Below are 18,863 nucleotides of genomic sequence, written 5' to 3' on the forward strand. Positions count from 1 at the left end.
AACAAAAAATAAGTAAAATTAAAGTAAATTATCCTAATTTAAATTAAGTGCTAAAAACACTGTTACTTTACAGGTATTTCCTGAATTATTACTAACAAACACATTCACTGTAAAATGAGAATCTCTTGCAGTTAACTACATGCATGAATTAATGAAACTATATGTTACTGCCTCTTAAATGAATCAACATGCAGCATAACACCAATGTTTACTGGCCCATCCTGGACTGAAGCACAGGCTCTACTCTTCAGCACAATGGTGACCAACCCTGGACCACAACCCTTTAAATCCCAACAGAACATTAAACACTAACAGATCTCACCATCTTCACTTATTACAATCCAGACTTTACTTCATTCATTCTCAATTTCTTATTGAGAATTATCAGAGGTTTTTGATGTTAATGTTTTATTGAAAATAATAAAGTTTGGTCACTATTATGGTGATCAGTATTTGCTTTAGTTGTGCTCTTGACCTTTGACTTTATAACATTAGTTTTTCTCTGGCTGCTTAAACTGTGTGTCTCTGATACATATTTGACATAGCAAAAAAAAAAAAAAAATGCAATAGCAACTCTGATCAGATAATGTTGGTCACTTTTTATTGATGGTGCTGTCATCATTTAGTTGCCTGAATCACTGTTACCAGAGTCTAATCTCTGATTGAACTGTTTAATGTTAGTTGTTCATTTTTTCATGCCAATACTACTGCAGAAATTCCTGAAGTTCTATGATACTATGAAAGATTTTAAGTCATTATGTAGAAAATGTTTTGACAGGATCATGTAAACTCACACAGAAATAAAGAATCAGAGTATGAATTGCAAAAAGGGTGACAATCAAAAAAATATTCAGATCAACTCTGAATGTCACAAAACAAGAAAAAGCTTTGTTGATTGTCACCATTGTTGAGATTAGTATGTTGATTCTTGATGTCTTTGTGCACCTAAAAGACAAAACTCAAAACATTTTCTGTATGACTTAAATTCAGAATACCAGATTATCATAATACTGATGGCACAATATCACAAGGCTACTGTAAATGGTGTGAAATTAACCGCTAACATACACAGAGATCTGACTTTAAGTGATATCAGTGAATCAAGCCCCTACATGATGACGATATCATCACCAATACATGACCAACTTCATCTGATGAGATTTTGTCCTGCATTTTTGCCATAAAAAAAAAAAAATGTGTATAAGAAACATACAGTTAATGCAGCCCAATTAAAACAAACAGATCACCATAATGATCACCAAACTTTTTTTCCACAATAAGACATAAACACCTAAACCTCTCAATAAGAACTTTTGTATAAAAGAAATAAAGTCAAAATGGATTGTAATAAGTGAAGATGCTGAGATCTTGAGAGATCTGTTAGTGTTTAATGTTCTGTTGCTGCCAGTCATTTGAATGAATTCAGGAAATACCTGTAAAGTGTTACGTGTTGGTATTGTAGAGACGAGGCAAATACGGAAATCCACAATAATAAGGGTATTTAATCAATGAAGGAGCAAGAAACACAACCATACACATTTAGAATAACATTAGAACTGACAAAGGAGTGCAGGGAGTGAGTCCAACTTAAAGGGAGTGCTGACGAAGACAACAGGTGCAGGGAATCCAGGGAAATGGCGGGAAGGCTGATGAGGGAAGTGAAAACAGGAGTGGAGCAAGGAGGATTCTGGGAAACGGAGTACGGGAAGGCGTGGATGTGACATTACCTCCCCCTCCCCGGAAGGCGTGTCCTCACGCCTCAGATGAAACAGCGGGGAGGGGGGGTGGGCGCCCTGGAGACTTACAGGCAGGTGCGGGGGGTGCAGGCGGGTGTGGAGGTCTCCAGGGCGGTACTAGGTCCTTGGCCGTCATGGGGTCTGAAGCTGTGGGTGGCCATGGCGGGTCAGGAGCCTTGGCAGGCCACGGCGGGTCAGGAGCCATGGATGGCCACGGAGGGTCAGGAGCCTTGGCAGGCCATGGCAGGTCTCCGAGCCCACCCCCATCTTTCCCACCCACGGATACCCTTCCCCCCCCCAAAAAATATTTTGGGAGACTCGGGGGTTCAAAGGGCTCGCGAGCTACCGGAGTGGGTTCAGCAGCGGTTGGGGTGGGCTCGGCGGCGGCGGCTGGGGCCGGAGCGGCTGGCTCGGCGGCGGCGGCTGGGGCCGGAGCGGCTGGCTCGGCGGCGGCGGCTGGGGCCGGAGCGGCTGGCTCGGCGGCGGCGGCTGGGGCCGGAGCGGCTGGCTCGGCGGCGGCGGCTGGGGCCGGAGCGGCTGGCTCGGCGGCGGCGGCTGGGGCCGGAGCGGCTGGCTCGGCGGCAGGAGCCGGAGCGGGCTCTGGGGCGGGCTCGGGAGCACGTGGAGCGGACTCGTTGGCAGCGGGAGGGGAATCGTTGGCAACCGGGGGCCGACTCGTTGGCAGCTGGGGCGGACTCGTGACAGGCTGGAGCGGGCGCTGGGGCTGCTGGAGCGGGCTCTGGGGCTGCTGGAGCGGGCTCTGGGGCTGCTGGAGCGGGCTGGAGCGGGCTGGAGCGGGCTCGGCGGGGGCTGGAGCGGGCTCGGCGGGGGCTGGAGCGGGCTCGTGGGGGGCTGGAGCGGGCTCGTGGGGGGCTGGAGCGGGCTCGTGGGAGGCTGGAGCGGGCTCGTGGGAGGCTGGAGCGGGCTCGTGGGAGACAACTGGGGCGAGATCTAGGAGACTTGGGGCAGGTTCAAGGAGGCTAGGAGCAGGTTCAGTCCAAAAGTCTATTAGCCAGTCAACCTCCCTTGGTGAGGGCTCAGACTGGGCGACAAGCTTTGTAGGGGGTTCTGGCTGCTCAGCGGCAGAATCCACTGGGGACTGGGGCTGTTTTGCGGCCTTCTTGGGCCGTCTGGACTTAGCGGTGGACTTTTTCTTTGCCGGCTTGGGGTTTGGGTCCGGCAGGACACCAGGAGAACACCCACTGGAGGGGTAGATGGAGGAAACCGGCGGTTGGCGAACTGGCCAGGCCACCTGTATTTCTGCGGGGACTGAACGAGGAAAACACGATTCTTTTTGAACCTCTTCAATTACAAAATCAGAACAATTCAGAAAGAGAATCAGATTAATTGTCTCGACTAGGGAAAAAAAACACGCTGGCTCAATAAAACGAATCATGTTCTCGTCCAGCCCCGCTAGAAAACAAGCGTTTAACGGGGCATCTGGCCAGTTCACCAAATAAGCAAGCTCTGTAAATTCCTCCACATACCTCTCCAGCGGGCTACCGTCCTGCCGGAACCCACACAGGCGATCCTCCGCTGAAGCTTGCTGGGGAGACTCGGGAACCAGGAATAATCCCATACTTTTTGTAGATTTCCAAAGGTAAGGTCAGTTCTTCTTTTACGTGTTGGTATTGTAGAGACGAGGCGAATACGGAAATCCACAATAATAAGGGTATTTAATCAACGAAGAAACAGAAAAAAACAACCATACACATTTAGAATAACATTAGAACTGACAAAGGAGTGCAGGGAGTGAGTCCAACTTAAAGGGAGTGCTGACGAAGACAACAGGTGCAGGGAATCCAGGGAAATGGCGGGAAGGCTGATGAGGGAAGTGAAAACAGGAGTGGAGCAAGGAGGATTCTGGGAAACGGAGTCCGGGAAGGCGTGGATGTGACATAAAGTAACCGTGTTTTCTGTAAAACATCTAAGGAAAATTTCTGTTAAAATTATTTGCACTTTATTTAAATGAGGATATTTTACTCTAATTTTACGTTTTTTGTTTGACAGCTGCTGCCAGTCATTTTTTTTTTTTTTTTTTTTTTACAATCAGTAGTGAGAATGGAGATAAATATCCAATACAGGAATAAAATATGGTGTATTTTTATGACAGCGTATTAATAAAATTATGCCCCCGTGATAAACAAAATTAATGAAATATTAAATGATTATGGTTAAATGATCACAGAAATTTTAATCAATTCAATATTTTAAACTGTAGTATTGTTTAAAATTAATCTTTGAAATGCCAAGTCATAACAAATGAAACATTATCATTACAAATTAAATAAATTGTAAATCAGTCAACTGCATTAAAGTACACTTAATTGGCTTAAGGTCACAGTCTTGATTTGGACCAGATGATCACTGGATTGATCTGGGCCACACTCCTCCCACCAGCATTCGGCCCTCATGTTGTTTGCCGTGATCCATGCGGTGCCATCACTGCCACACATGGCCCAGCTCTGGCTGACAGGATACATGCCATTGCGGTCAGGGGGCCAGCAGTGGCAGCTTGAGGACACATTCAGGCAAAGATCGGTTGCTATGTGGGTGGGTCGGACTGGTTCTTACCTCAACCAAACCAAGTTTGATTTCAGTCAGACAGAGGCCTCTCAGAGGTCTCACCAGGTTCAGAAACAAACGTTACAAATGAGCCAGGTGTTCTTTAAAATACTGTTCTTTAAAATGCTCAATTTGTGCAACACAAAGGTGAGTAAATTGTCCATTTAAAATGTGTTACCTGTGAGCCAGTGAAGATGACAGGCTTTCCCAGATTCTCACACATGAAGGATAAGGCAGAAGCGGTGTAAGCCATGGTGTCTGTGCCGTGCAGGACGACAAAACCATCATATTGCTCATAGTGTCTCTGTGAACATGATGGAAAAATCTTTGAAAATCTCAGTACTGATTTTGACATACCAACTAAAAAAAAAAAATGTTGACCTGTTCACTGATCTACCTTCAAGAAATTTGTTTCAAGAAAAGTTCCTTTTTTTGTAAAAAAAAAAAAAAAAAAAAATTCAGAATCAGATAGTTCTGTTCACAAATCAGTATTTTCAGTCATGTCTAAGTTTGTATTTGACAGTGCGACCATTTCATTAGCATTCACAGCCCAGCGAAATAATAATAATAATTTAAAATAAGTAAGGAAAAAGCCCTGCAACTCAAAGCCAAACATAAAGATGTTAAAAAGGAAGCACCTCAATGTCTGTTCCAATCCTGGCCCAGTCATCTGTGGTCATATTACAGGAGTCGAGGAGGGGAGAGTACTCTAAAACTGTATATACAATCCTCTTATTCTGTTTGGACAGTCTGGTGGGGGAGGAGATAGAAAAAACATGTTTAAATGTTTAAAAAACAGCACAATTTAAAAAAATAAAAATAAAAAAAAATTCTAAAAACAAACAAACAAACAAACAAACAAAAAGTACCCAAACATTGACAAAAAGCTCTAAAATTAAAGCAAAACTTATTATTTAAACCATTAGGCAAAGATAGGTTAGTTTAGCTAGATCAACTAAAACAAAACAAAAAAAAGAATATTTATTGACAGTGAGAATACGACTGATTTCAGGGGCATCTCCTGTAGTTAAATCAAAAACCATTTTTGCGTCAATGGAAGAGTAAATGTTGTGAAGTAGCAGACTTCAGACTTTGCTCATCACTTTGGGCCGGTTCATAGTGTTATTGTAATGAAGAGGGGAGTGCTGGGGGATTTTCCATAATTTAAGAACAGAGAGTGACCAGATTAGTATGACCGGTCTTAATTAAAAATGAACGGCATATCCTAAAACCACATACATATTCATGCTGCTGTTACATTGGGCCACCCATGTTAGTAGCACAGATGAGCTAATAGAGCAATAGATCTAAAAGATTTACCAAAAAAAAAAAAAAAAAATTCCCAACCCACATGACATCTACTAAAGACATGAAAGAGGATGCAGCCCAGACCTTGTTTAGCAGTGTATGAGCTATAAAGACCCTTAAAGTGCCCCTATTCTGCTATTTTAAAGGTTCCACTTTTTTAAGGTCTCCTACAAAAGCTTTACATGCTTCCAAGGTCAAAAAACACTTTAATTTTCTCACAATATACATTGCAGCATCACCTCTTTTCTCAGCGTCTAAATGTCTCGATCAAAAATACAGTTTCTCTTAACCCGTCGTTTCCAAGAGCCTACTTCAAATATGATAACTATGTGCTCATTTACAGAATCTGACACTGCTGCTTTATATATAACACATTTCCCGTTATGAATTATGATACCGCTTGGTTCTGTTGGGTCGGATTGCTTCTCACCTCAACCGAACCGCCAACAGAGGCCTCATTCAGGCAATCTCTGAGAAATTCCTTTGGCGTGGATGAAAGGTAATAGTCGAAAAAGCATAGAGGCATTTTAAGATTTGCAAATATGTGAAAAAAAAAAGTTATATATAAAATTATTAGTTACATTTTTTTTTTTCTCAAAGTTAAAAGTTTTGCATTGATGCATCTCTAGCATGCTTCACACAAACATGAGCTATAGTCCATATAACACATATAATATTTAAAAACATATACTACACTATATTCTATATAAACTATATAAACATGATGGTTATTGTAGTTACAGACTAAATGTGAGCATGCATTTACTTGTTTCACTTGCTCAGAACAGATTTAGCATCTATTAGAACTGTAATAAAAGTAGAAACCAACAATTCAAACCTGTATTTTGTGTACAAATAGATGAATGCATCTAGTGTCTGGATCTATAAATAGGACAGAATCTCCAAACTTCTAACTTGATCCCATATATGTGTGCATCTGCATGGGAACTTACGGCAGCACCAGCGTGTTCTCCTGAGGTGAACCGTACTGCTCATCATGCAGAATAGAGAGATTACGTAGAGTTTCAACAAAAGCATTAGGTTCTGGAGACAGAACTGCAAATATAAAAGAAAAGTCTGTAAAAAGTTATAAACAAATGCACCAAATTCATACACACACCATACAAACATATGGATTTTCATGTTTGCTTGCCTCAAGTTTCTTTGACCAGAATTCAGCATCAGCTATGAAGCCAAAAAGACCATCTTGAATATTTGATACTGCATATGCTAATATTGTATCATTTTGCACATTTTCATATTTTGAACCACATTCCTTTTTTACAGGGTAGAATAAAAAAAATATTGTATAGTGTTACTAATTTTATATTATTTATGCTGGAAGTTCAATGAAAAAAATGGCTTACATATGAAATAACTATGTGTAGACCTGTCACGATTATTGATTAATTGCATGATAGTGGTTATTCGATCTAATCGATCTAATAATATTTAATAAACACAATAATCGTGCAGTTTAAATTTCAATCACATTTAGCAAAAGATTATAAAAAAAACTATACACAAAGTACAAAGATAGTCAAAGGTCTTCATACAAAATGAAGGTTTGTGGTTAAGGTTAAACCTTTTTTGTGGGGTAACGCATTACAAGTAACTCACGTTAGGTCAGATGACTTTTTTTAACTATCTAGTAAAGTAACACACTACTTTTACATTTACAACAAAATATCTGAGTTACTTTTTCAAATAAGTTGCTTTGTTTTCCATTTATTGACTGACGGCTCTCTTGTTGAGAGGTGTTGTGCACTATATAAACATGATGTTATTGTAGTTACAGACTAAATGTGAGCATGCATTTACTCGAAACAGATTCAGTTTTCATAGAAATTAATAAAAACAGTGAAATGCAAGCCTGAAATGATTAAATGTTTAATAACACAAATATGTGTATTTAATCTCACTTTATTAGCCAGTGTCTTTAATGTGACCTTTGATGATCCAATTTTACCATATAAATACGGAAAAATTACTTTAAACATAACATTTGTGTGGGTTTTTTATTGCTGAAGTGTTATTGTTAATTTTTTTTTTTTTTTTTTGTTAGCAAGCCCAGCCCAGGTGAGAAAAAGTAATGTAACGCATTAGTTTTCAATTAAAAGTAACTAAGTAATGCAATTAGTTACTTTTTTAAGTAATAACACAATATTGTAATGCATTACTTTGCATTGCAATGCATTACTCTGTCCACATATGAAGGTTGATTTTTACAGACCCTGTGTTTGTGGCAGAATGAAGATAAAATCAAGTTTGGGGTGGAAAAAAAGTCAGTGTTTGTTGTATTTCTGTTGTGTAGTACACTCTCTGTCCTTGAACTCAGATAAACTACGTTTTTAATAAAGCTGGAAGTTTTTGTGTTTTGACCATGCAAATTCTTTTTTTGACAGTGTTTGTTTTAGAGAAGATACTTTTCAAAGTTAAAGATTAGTTTTTGTCAATTCAAGTAGCATTGTGCAGGAAATAACACTAAAGCCCAGTGTCGGAATTCTTGCAAAACACCAACAACTGTTTACAGGAGGCAAATATTTGTCTGTTCATATAATTTGCTAATTAAGTCATAAAACAAGATCAGCATCCTCTTCAAGTGTTATTTCATGTTACATCATGGGCAGTGTTGGGTGTAACGCGTTACTAAGTAGCGTTACTGTAATTAAATTACTTATCCACTGAAAAGTAAAGGGATTACTGTTCATTTTTAGGTAATTTAATTACAGTTACTTATAATACTTGCATTACATACTGTAATACCAGTTGGCTGTCTGAAGATGCCGGCAGAAGCGAGTGGCTGTTTTGCAGAATGGAAATAATCCAATTACTTCATTTTTTGACACAGGTAGGCAAGAACATTACGGTCAAACGTAAGCTATGTCCTAGGGAGAAACAAACTGCGCGCGCTCTCAACCAAAGCGCGCACACATAGCCGCCTCTCGCGAGTGTCAGATTTCCGCGGTTTGTTACACATAAACGTTCAAATACACACACAGTTATGTCAAAATGTTGGTTATGTGAATGTGAACAGCATGTGTAACAGCATATTGTCTCCGTCCATTAGGTCTTAGTGACAGTAGTCTTTAAAACATGCTACTGTCTACTATTGGCTGTCTGTATTATAAATGATAATCAAACAAAGTATTATAGTGTATGGTTTAATAAAGTTAAAATGTTTTAAAAAGCTATAAAAGGCTAAACTATTCCATGTTTGACTAAATTATTAAAAGAGTTTCTTAAAAGGGATTTTAAGAAGTAATTAGTAAGTTACTTATTGAGTAATTAAATTACTTTTCAGACAGAGTAATTAGAAAAGTATTTTAAATACAATATTGATGATGTAATTAGTAATTAGTAATTAATTACTCTTTTGAAGTAACTTACCCAACACTGATCATGGGATGCATGCTCAGAAAAACTGGAATTAGACAAAATCTAGAAAGGAGCATCATTTATTTACAGATGCCACTTGGTTTGATATTTATCACATTAATAGATTCTAGGTTTGTCCAAAAGATAATAATTAGACTACTTTCCAAAGACCCAAAGACCCGACCACTTAAACTGCCCCCCTTTTTTTTGGAATATGAGATCAGCAAATAAATAATCCCGCAGTATAAACATATCATAACATATTTGTGTCATAACATATTAATTCATAAATCATATGTATACATGTACCTCATGTAGGCAGGTGTACCTACCGTTATTATGATACGTCATTCCAATGGTTCCACCGGTGTTTATGACCAGGACCCTCGCCTCATCACTCTGACCCGCGCCGTCCAGTCTGATAGATTTCTACAACCGAAACACATGAAACACAGGCTGACTTAACCCGCGTTACACCTACTTTTAACACCCTGCTGGCGGTTCCCATATGAACACGGAGCGGTGTTAATTTAAAGGGTTAGTTCAACCTTAATGTTATGAAGCGACGAGAATATTTTGTGTGCCAAAAAACAAAGTAACGATTTTATTCAACAATATCTAGTGATAGTTGATTTCAAAACACTGCTTCATTAAGCTTTACGAATACTTTGTTTCGAATCAGTGGTTTGGAGCACGTATCAAACTGCCAAAGTCACGCCCTCCAACGGTGAACCATTGAAATTTCGAAATGCGTATGACGTTTGGCAGATTGATACGCACTCCGAACCACCGAAACAAAATATTCATAAAGCTTTGAAGCTTCATGAAGCAGTGTTTTGAAATCGCCATCACTAAATATTGTTGAATAAAGTCACACAAAAAGTATTCTTGTCACTTCATAACATTATGGTTGAACCACTGCAGTCACATGAACTGTTTTAAATGTCTTTAGCAGCTTTCTGGACATCTGAAAGTGTTAATGATCTTGTTCTCAATGGAGGCCTCACTGAGCCATCGGATTTCGACAAAAATATCTTAATTTGTGTTTTGAAGTCTTACGGGTGTGGAACGACATGAGGGTGAGTAATTAATGACAGAATTTTCATTTTTGGGTGAACTAACCCTTTAACACCAGGTAATTTACTGTGATAGTACTGCTCACACCGCCACCTGGTAGCTCTAGGAAAACAAGAGCACGGTGGGCAATATGCGTTTAATTATTGGAGGACTACCTCAAAGTCATTTGTATTTTCCTGCTGCCAGTTGGTGGCGCTATGACTATAACTGTTTGAGGATGTGTAAACTTTTTATGCATTGAGTTGCTGCCATGGTTAGCTGATGATATACTTGTATTAATGAACAGGTGACCTAATGAAATGGCTACTGAGTGTATATGGAACATTTTATTTATTTTTAGTGTGATGTTGTAAAACATCCCTGCTGTAGACAACACATATGTACCATTTACCTTGTGTTCATCATCTGCCTGATTTTCTCTTCTTGATGTATTTGTTTTAGGACTGTGGTCTGTGCTGTCCTTAGCTTTAGTGATTTGAACTTGTGATGTGACAGGAACTGAAGTTTGCTCCATATTAAATGTTTCTTCATTATCTTCCTTTTTAACCAGATCATGTGGCCTTTCTTTCTCCTTATTCTTCTTCTTCTTGTTCTGCCAGAAGCAAAACCTGGACATCATGTTGATTTGGATCTGCTATTATTTCACTGGAGAGAAAAGTAAATTTGGTAACTTTTCTAAGCCTTTATTTATAATGCATCATAAGGGGCCGTTCACATATTGTGTCTAACAAAGCGTAGAAAGCATGGCCGCTCCGCTTCTCCTCCTTTTCCACAAGCGTCGCTTCCATTATAAGCACCTGCCGTGCGGCTACGTTTGAAATAACTGACTTGCGCGTGGAAAAGACGCGATATGTGAACGGCCCCTAAGGGTATTATAATTCATAATACATGCATAATGCTTCTGCACAGTATCATACTACATCTTATGTGTGGTCTTTTACTACTTAAAATAAAGTGACAAATACAAAGTCTTCTTTTAAACATCTAAAAAGCTTTATAATGTGGTCATAATATTTATAAGTGATCTTTGTCAGCTTTCAGTAAAGTAACAAAAGATAAGTCTTCTTTTATAAGATATCATGAAGTGTTTATAAGACATTTCCCCTAAGGTAAACTCAAAGTTGTGTGGAATAGTACAAAGAAACAATACATGCACAATGCAAATCATGTTTTATTCAATAAACATATGTATGTAATACATATGTAGTATTAATATTGAAAAAAGCATGTAGATTTAATATGTAGCTTAATATTTATATATACAAAAAGAAATTAGAAATCAGAAGGTCAATCCCATTTTAACATTTTAACCTTTTCAATTGATATTTAGAAGTGTTATAACACAAGTGTGTGTGCAGCTGTTATTTTTTTTATTTATGTCCAGCTTATTGGTTATTTTTGTTCTTGTCCTGAAAATGATAAGCAAAGACACATTTAAATATACAATATAAACATTTATATACAATTTAAGGTGCACAAAAATGTTTTATTTTACAGTCTGGTTAAGCACATTCATGAAAGTTGTATTTTCTAATGTCATGTATAAGGCGGCCAAGAACGCGTGAGGGTGGTTCCTGACAAGCCATTATTCCCATTCAATTACGAGGTGCTCTTTCAAAAGTTTAGTTATCCTGTTGCCACGGTGGTGCCATATATCCTTTTTTTTGCGTCTTCCTTGTGCGTTCTAAATGTTGCATTGTATATGTTGTATATAAGTTTGTTTTTAAGGCATTATGTGTGCATTATAATGCATTAAGAATAGTCTTAGAATGCATTATAAATACACTCAAAAAAACATTTGTCTTAATTGAATATTTATGTATTTTGATTTGCATATATGCATTTTCATCCATTTGGATTACATAGGTTTAACATAAATTAATAACTGGATGTGATTTATATTTTCTGTCAGTCATACATAATTGAAACAGGTCAAATTTATGTAATTGTATTAATAAACTGAATGTGATTCATGTTTGTCAGTCATACACACATGAAACCGATAAGATTTATGTAATAGTACACAGCAAAATGTCTATGTTAAATTAATTTTCTGCATTCTGCATTCTGGATTCTGCATTCCGGATGGAGGCGGGGCGATCATTCCACCAGCAAGGAACAGAGAACGAGAATGTTCTGAAGAGCGATTTAGTGCCTCTTTGTGACGGTACCACAAGCCTTTGCGCATTTAGCGATCGCAGGCTTCTGGTAGGGATGTAGACTCGTAAGAGTGAGTGGAAGTAGGAGGGTGCTGAGCCTGTGGTAGATCTGTAAGCAAGCGTCAACACCTTGAACTGCAAATTTTGATTCGTCTGACGACAGAACAGTTTTCCACTTTGCCACAGTCCATTTTAAATGAGCCTTGGCCCAGAGAAAACGCCTGCGCTTCTGGATCATGTTTAGATATGGCTTCTTTTTTGACCTATAGAGTTTTAGCCGGCAACGGCGAATGGCACGGTGGATTGTGTTCACCGACAATGTTTTCTGGAAGTATTCCTGAGCCCATGTTGTGATTTCCATTACAGTAGCATTCCTGTATGTGAAGCAGTGCCGTCTAAGGGCCCGAAGATCACGGGAATCCAGTATGGTTTTCCGGCCTTGACCCTTACGCACAGAGATTGTTCCAGATTCTCTGAATCTTTGGATGATATTATGCACTGTAGATGATGATAACTTCAAACTCTTTGTAATTTTTCTCTGAGAAACTCCTTTCTGATATTGCTCCACTATTTTTCGTCGCAGCATTGGGGAAATTGGTGATCCTCTGCCCATCTTGACTTCTGAGAGACACTGCCACGCTGAGAGGCTCTTTTTATACCCAATCATGTTGCCAGTTGACCTAATAAGTTGCAAACTGGCCCTCCAGCTGTTCCTTATATGTACATTTAACTTTTCCGGCCTCTTATTGCTACCTGTCCCAACTTTTTTGGAATGTGTAGCTCTCATGAAATCCAAAATGAGCCAATATTTGGCATGACATTTCAAAATGTCTCACTTTCAACATTTGATATGTTATCTATATTCTATTGTGAATAAAATATAAGTTTATGAGATTTGTAAATTATTGCATTCCTTTTTTATTCACAATTTGTACAGTGTCACAACTTTTTTGGAATCGGGTTTGTATAAATGTTAAAAAAAAAAAAATTAGGAGAATCAATGTATTGTGAACAATTTACTGCTATTGTGTAAATAATATGTAATCATGATTGGCAATGTCACTTTGTAAAGAAAGACTACGAGCCTGTGCACATAAGCATTCAAACGCACATGCCTATAGACTGAACACGTAATACGCGTGTGCATGCCGTCAACGTTTTCACAGATTTGCAATTTAACTTTACACAGAAATGATAACAGTATATTTTTCAAAAACTCACACTTTGAAATCGGTTTCAATTCTCAGGCCGGCAAAACGCAGTTGTCATGTAAAATGACTTAAATTTTGACAAGTATTTGATCTAAAATAGTTCCACACAAATCCACAGCAGAACTGTTGTGTGTTTCCCAGCAAAACACAAGTGGTGTTTCACTGCTGAATTAATCAAGTGCTTTAAAAGAATCGGTTGAATAAATGATTTGCGACTCACTCATTGAGTGATTTACCGCTACCTCTTGGCGGTTTTAGTATCATATTAAAAAGTATAATTGTATTTGTTTTACCATCATATTTCTATATTCAAAAAAGTATATTTAAAACTTCTTATAAAATTATTTGTGCATTTGTAATTGTAGTTCAAATTAATGTTTATTATTTCATCAAGACTTTTCTCAGACAGTGGATGTTTCAGATGAATGTGAGGAGTGCTGGTCTGGTCTTGGTCTCTGTCTCAACCCCTCAAAGTCTTGGTCTGGACACACTCTGGTCTTGGCCTTGACTTGGTGCCTTCTAAGAGGCGTTTCTTTTAAACTATATAAAGTTTAATGCCAAATGTTTTATCAGTGTTATACATCAGGTGAAAAGTTAAGGAATTAAATGTGTAAGATCCAGACTTCACTAGACCTGGCATATCAGATTTTGGTCTGGTAGCCTATTTAACACCCTAGGTGAAAAAAAAAAGTACATTTCTATAATGTACTGAAAGTGCTCTATTTTCGTGCACTACTTTTGTACTTAATATACTAAAAATTCTTCTTTAGTCCTTCTTAAGATAATATTAAGAACATGTAAGTGTACTCAACTGTGCTATTTTGAGACACCATGAAATATGAACTTAAATGTGCTTTTAATATACTATCTCTGTATTTAAAAATGTATTTAGATACCACTTATAGTACATTTGAACCCATAGTGTACTACAAGTGGTAACTAAAGTGGTAACTATATTTGTGTCATAACATATTAATTCATAAATCATATGTATACATGTACCTCATGTAGGCAGGTGTACCTACCGTTATTATGATACGTCATTCCAATGGTTCCACCGGTGTTTATGACCAGGACCCTCGCCTCATCACTCTGACCCGCACCGTCCAGTCTGATAGATTTCTACAACCGAAACACATGAAACACAGGCTGACTTAACCCGCGTTACACCTACTTTTAACACCCTGCTGGCGGTTCCCATATGAACACGGAGCGGTGTTAATTTAAAGGGTTAGTTCAACCTTAATGTTATGAAGCGACGAGAATATTTTGTGTGCCAAAAAACAAAAAAAGGAAATGAATGAGTCACAACTGTGAAGTTGAGATGACAATACAGCACACAACATATATAGGCTTACATATACATAAGTAAACAAAAAGTAACAGTAAAGTAAAATATAATGAAAAGTAATGAGTAAATGAATATTGAATATTTTAAGAAATTAGTACATAAGGAAAGATAATGCATATAAAAAAGAAAGAAACAACATGAATGAAGATGTTTGTGGCTGCCATCCCGATGTCACGCCAAAGGTGTTTAATGCTGAAATGCAGGAAATACAATTAGTGTGTATTAATTTAACACTGCATCATGTTGCACAAATGTCACCCATTTAATCCCACCGGTCACAATTGTGACCACAATTTTTCCTCACATATTTTGGTGTGGCATTAAAAAGCAACTCTTATTATTAAGCACATGTTCATTTATAATGCAAATTTAAGATGTCTGCATGAGTTCTGGGCAGGTCTAACATTATTGTGTAGGTTGGTCATGTGACCACAAACAATTATTTCCTGGTACTGCCATCTTAACACAAAGATGACATTAACGCTCAGAAATGACAGTTAAGTTTTCTAAGTTAATTTTTGAATAGCTCATATATTTTTTGCACACATCTTAATGAAAGGGTTATCTATACATACATATTGAAATGATATTAATACAAGGTTTATTCTGTTGTCAGACTGCAGATAAATGAAGACGGTCACAATTGTGACCGGTGGTATAACACAGGGAGTCTATATGCCCCTCTCTTTCAGACTGACTGTAAGTCAAGTTTTGGATTTACTTGATCCTTGGTGACATCCATCCATCCTTCTATCTATCTATCTATCTATCTATCTATCTATCTGTCTGTCTATTTGTCTGTCTATTTGTCTGTCTGCCTATATCTATGTCTGTCTGTGTCTATAGTTCTATCTATCTATCTATCTATCTATCTATCTGTCTGTCTGTCTATATGTCTATAGTTCTATCTATCTGTCTATAGTTTTATCTATCTATCTATCTATCTATCTATCTATCTATCTATCGTCTGTCTATCTGTGTCTATCTATAGTTCTATCTATCTGTCTGTGTCTATCTATAGACCTATCTATCTGTCTGTCTGTCTATAGTTCTATCTATCTATCTGTCTATCTATCTGTCTATCTATCTGTCTATCTATCTATCTATCGGTCTGTCTGTCTGTCTGTCTATATCTATCTATCTATCTATCTATAGTTCTATCTGTCTGTCTGACTATATCTATCTGTCTGTCTGTGTCTGTCTATCTATCTATCTATCTATCTATCTATCTATCTATCTATCGATCTGTCTGACTGTCTGTCTGTCTATATCTATCTATCTATCTATAGTTCTATCTGTCTGTCTATCTCTATCTGTCTGTCTGTGTCTGTCTATCTATCTATCTATCGATCTGTCTGTCTGTCTATATCTATCTATCTATCTATAGTTCTATCTGTCTGTCTGACTATATCTATCTGTCTGTCTGTGTCTCTCTCTCTATCTATCTATCTATCTATCGGTCTGTCTGACTATCTGTCTGTCTGTCTCTATCTATCTATCTATCTATCGATCTATCGGTCTGTCTGTCTATCTATCGGTCTGTCTGTCTATCTGTCTGTCTATATCTATCTATAGTTCTATCTGTCTGTCTGACTATATCTATCTGTCTGTATGTGTCTATCTATCTATCCATCTATCGGTCTGTCTGACTATCTGTCTGTCTGTTTGTATCTATCTATCTATCTATCGGTCTGTCTGTCTATCTGTCTGTCTATATCTATCTATCTATCTATAGTTCTATCTGTCTGTCTGACTATATCTATCTGTCTGTGTCTGTCTATCTATCTATCTATCTGTCTATAGTTCTATCTATCTGTCTGTCTATAGTTCTATCTATCTATCTATTTATCTGTGTCTATCTATAGTTCTATCTATCTGTCTGTCTGTCTGTCTATAGTTCTATCTATCTATCTATCTATCTGTCTGTCTGTCTGTCTATAGTTCTATCTATCTATCTATCTATCTATCTATCTATCTATCTATAGTTCTATCTGTCTGTCTGACTATATCTATCTGTCTGTGTGTCTATCTATCTATCTGACTATAGTTCTATCTATATATTTATCTGTCTGTCTGTATCTATCTATCAGTCTGTCTATATCTATCTATCTATCTATAGTTCTATCTGTCTGACTATATATATCTGTCTGTCTGTGTCTGTCTATCTATCTATCTATCTATCTATATATCTGTCTGTCTGTCTATCTATCTATCTGTCTATAGTTCTATCTATCTATCTATCTGTCTGTCTGTGTCTATCTATCTATCTGACTATAGTTCTATCTATATATTTATCTCTCTGTCTGTCTGTATCTATCTATCTATCTGTCTGTCTATCTATCGGTCTGTCTCTGTCTATCTGTCTGTCTATATCTATCTATCTATAGTTCTATCTGTCTGTCTGACTATATCTATCTGTCTATCTATCTATCTATCGGTCTGTCTGACTATCTATCTGTCTGTCTGTCTGTCTGTCTATCTATCTGTCTGTGTCTGTCTATCTATCTATCTGACTATAGTTCTATCTATATATTTATCTGTCTGTCTGTATCTATCTATCTATCTGTCTGTCTATCTATCGGTCTGTCTCTCTGTCTGTCTGCCTGTCTGTATCTATCTATCTATCTGTCTGTCTATCTATCGGTCTGTCTCTCTGTCTGTCTGCCTGTCTGTATCTATCTATCTATCTATCTATCTATCTATCTATCTGTCTGTCTCTCTATCGGTCTGTCTCTCTATCGGTCTGTCTGTATCTATCTGTCTGTGTCTGTCTGTCTATCTATCTATCTATCTATCTGTCTGTCTGTCTGTCTGTCTGTGTCTGTCTATCTGACTATAGTTCTATCTATCTATCTATCTATCTATCTATCTATCTATCGGTCTGTCTGTCTATATCTATATCTATCTATCTATAGTTCTATCTGTCTGTCTGACTATATATATCTGTCTGTCTGTGTCTATCTATCTATCTATCTATCGGTCTGTCTGTCTGACTATATCTATCTGTCTGTGTCTGTCTATGTATCTATCTATCTATCTATCTATCAGTCTGTCTGTCTATATCTATCTATCTATCTATCTATAGTTCTATCTGTCTGTCTGACTATATATATCTGTCTGTCTGTGTCTATCTATCTATCTATCTGTCTGTCTGTCTGTCTGTCTATCTGTCTATAGTTCTATCTATATATTTACCTGTCTGTCTGTCTGTATCTATCTATCTATAGTTCTATCTGTCTGTCTGACTATCTATCGGTCTGTCTCTCTGTCTGTCTATCTGTCTACAGTTCTATCTATATATTTATCTGTCTGTCTGTCTGTATCTATCTATCTATAGTTCTATCTGTCTGTCTGACTATCTATCGGTCTGTCTCTCTGTCTATCTGTCTGTCTATATCTATCTATCTATAGTTCTATCTGTCTGTCTGACTATATCTATCTGTCTGTCTGTGTCTGTCTATCTATCTATCTATCTATCTATCTATCTATCGGTCTGTCTGACTATCTATCTATCTATCTATCTATCTGTCTGTCTGTCTGTCTGTCTATCTGTCTGTGTTTGTCTATCTATCTATCTATCTGACTATAGTTCTATCTATATATTTATCTGTCTGTCTGTCTGTCTGTATCTATCTATCTGTCTGTCTATCTATCGGTCTGTCTCTCTGTCTATCTGTGTGTCTGTATCTATCTATCTATCTATATATTTATCTGTCTGTCTGTCTGTATCTATCTATCTATCTATCTATCTATCTATCTATCTATCTGTCTGTCTATCTATCGGTCTGTCTCTCTGTCTGTCTATATCTATCTATCAATAGTTCTATCTGTCTGACTATATCTATCTGTCTGTCTGTGTCTGTCTGTCTGTCTATCTATCTGACTATAGTTCTATCTATCTATCTATCTATCTGTCTGTCTATATCTATCTATCCATCTATAGTTCTATCTGTCTGTCTGACTATATCTGTCTGTGTCTGTCTATCTATCTATCTATCTATCTGTCTCTCTGTCTGTCTATATCTATCTATCAATAGTTCTATCTGTCTGACTATATCTATCTGTCTGTCTGTGTCTG

General features: G+C 37.6%; 3 protein-coding genes across 19 annotated transcripts in view; 1 reads left to right on the forward strand and 2 right to left on the reverse strand.

Annotated features, from left to right (window-relative positions):
* LOC127508049 (uncharacterized) overlaps nt 1–18,863 on the forward strand; it is a 422,397-nt gene that overhangs the window by 245,506 nt on the left and 158,028 nt on the right. The window lies entirely within an intron of this gene.
* Nucleotides 1–18,863, reverse strand: part of LOC127508054 (60 kDa lysophospholipase-like) — a 213,023-nt gene that overhangs the window by 185,429 nt on the left and 8,731 nt on the right. For 3 of the 6 annotated variants that reach the window (XM_051885618.1, XM_051885619.1, XM_051885621.1), the window contains exons 5-9: nt 10,456–10,709; nt 9,320–9,416; nt 6,563–6,665; nt 4,940–5,051; nt 4,480–4,605 (exon numbers count right to left, since the gene is read on the reverse strand). In XM_051885618.1, the coding sequence (XP_051741578.1) occupies nt 4,480–4,605; nt 4,940–5,051; nt 6,563–6,665; nt 9,320–9,416; nt 10,456–10,683 (666 nt within the window). In that variant the 5' untranslated portion in view covers nt 10,684–10,709. Of the gene's footprint in view, nt 1–4,479; nt 4,606–4,939; nt 5,052–6,039; nt 6,091–6,562; nt 6,666–9,319; nt 9,417–10,455; nt 10,710–14,459; nt 14,557–18,863 lie in introns of those variants that run through there. The other 3 variants (XM_051885620.1, XM_051885623.1, XM_051885624.1) reach the window with 3 other exon arrangements.
* Nucleotides 1–18,863, reverse strand: part of LOC127508059 (SLAM family member 5-like) — a 242,511-nt gene that overhangs the window by 156,688 nt on the left and 66,960 nt on the right. The window lies entirely within an intron of this gene.

This window comes from Ctenopharyngodon idella, chromosome 3, assembly GCF_019924925.1.
Source record: "Ctenopharyngodon idella isolate HZGC_01 chromosome 3, HZGC01, whole genome shotgun sequence".
Lineage (NCBI taxonomy): Eukaryota > Metazoa > Chordata > Actinopteri > Cypriniformes > Xenocyprididae > Ctenopharyngodon > Ctenopharyngodon idella.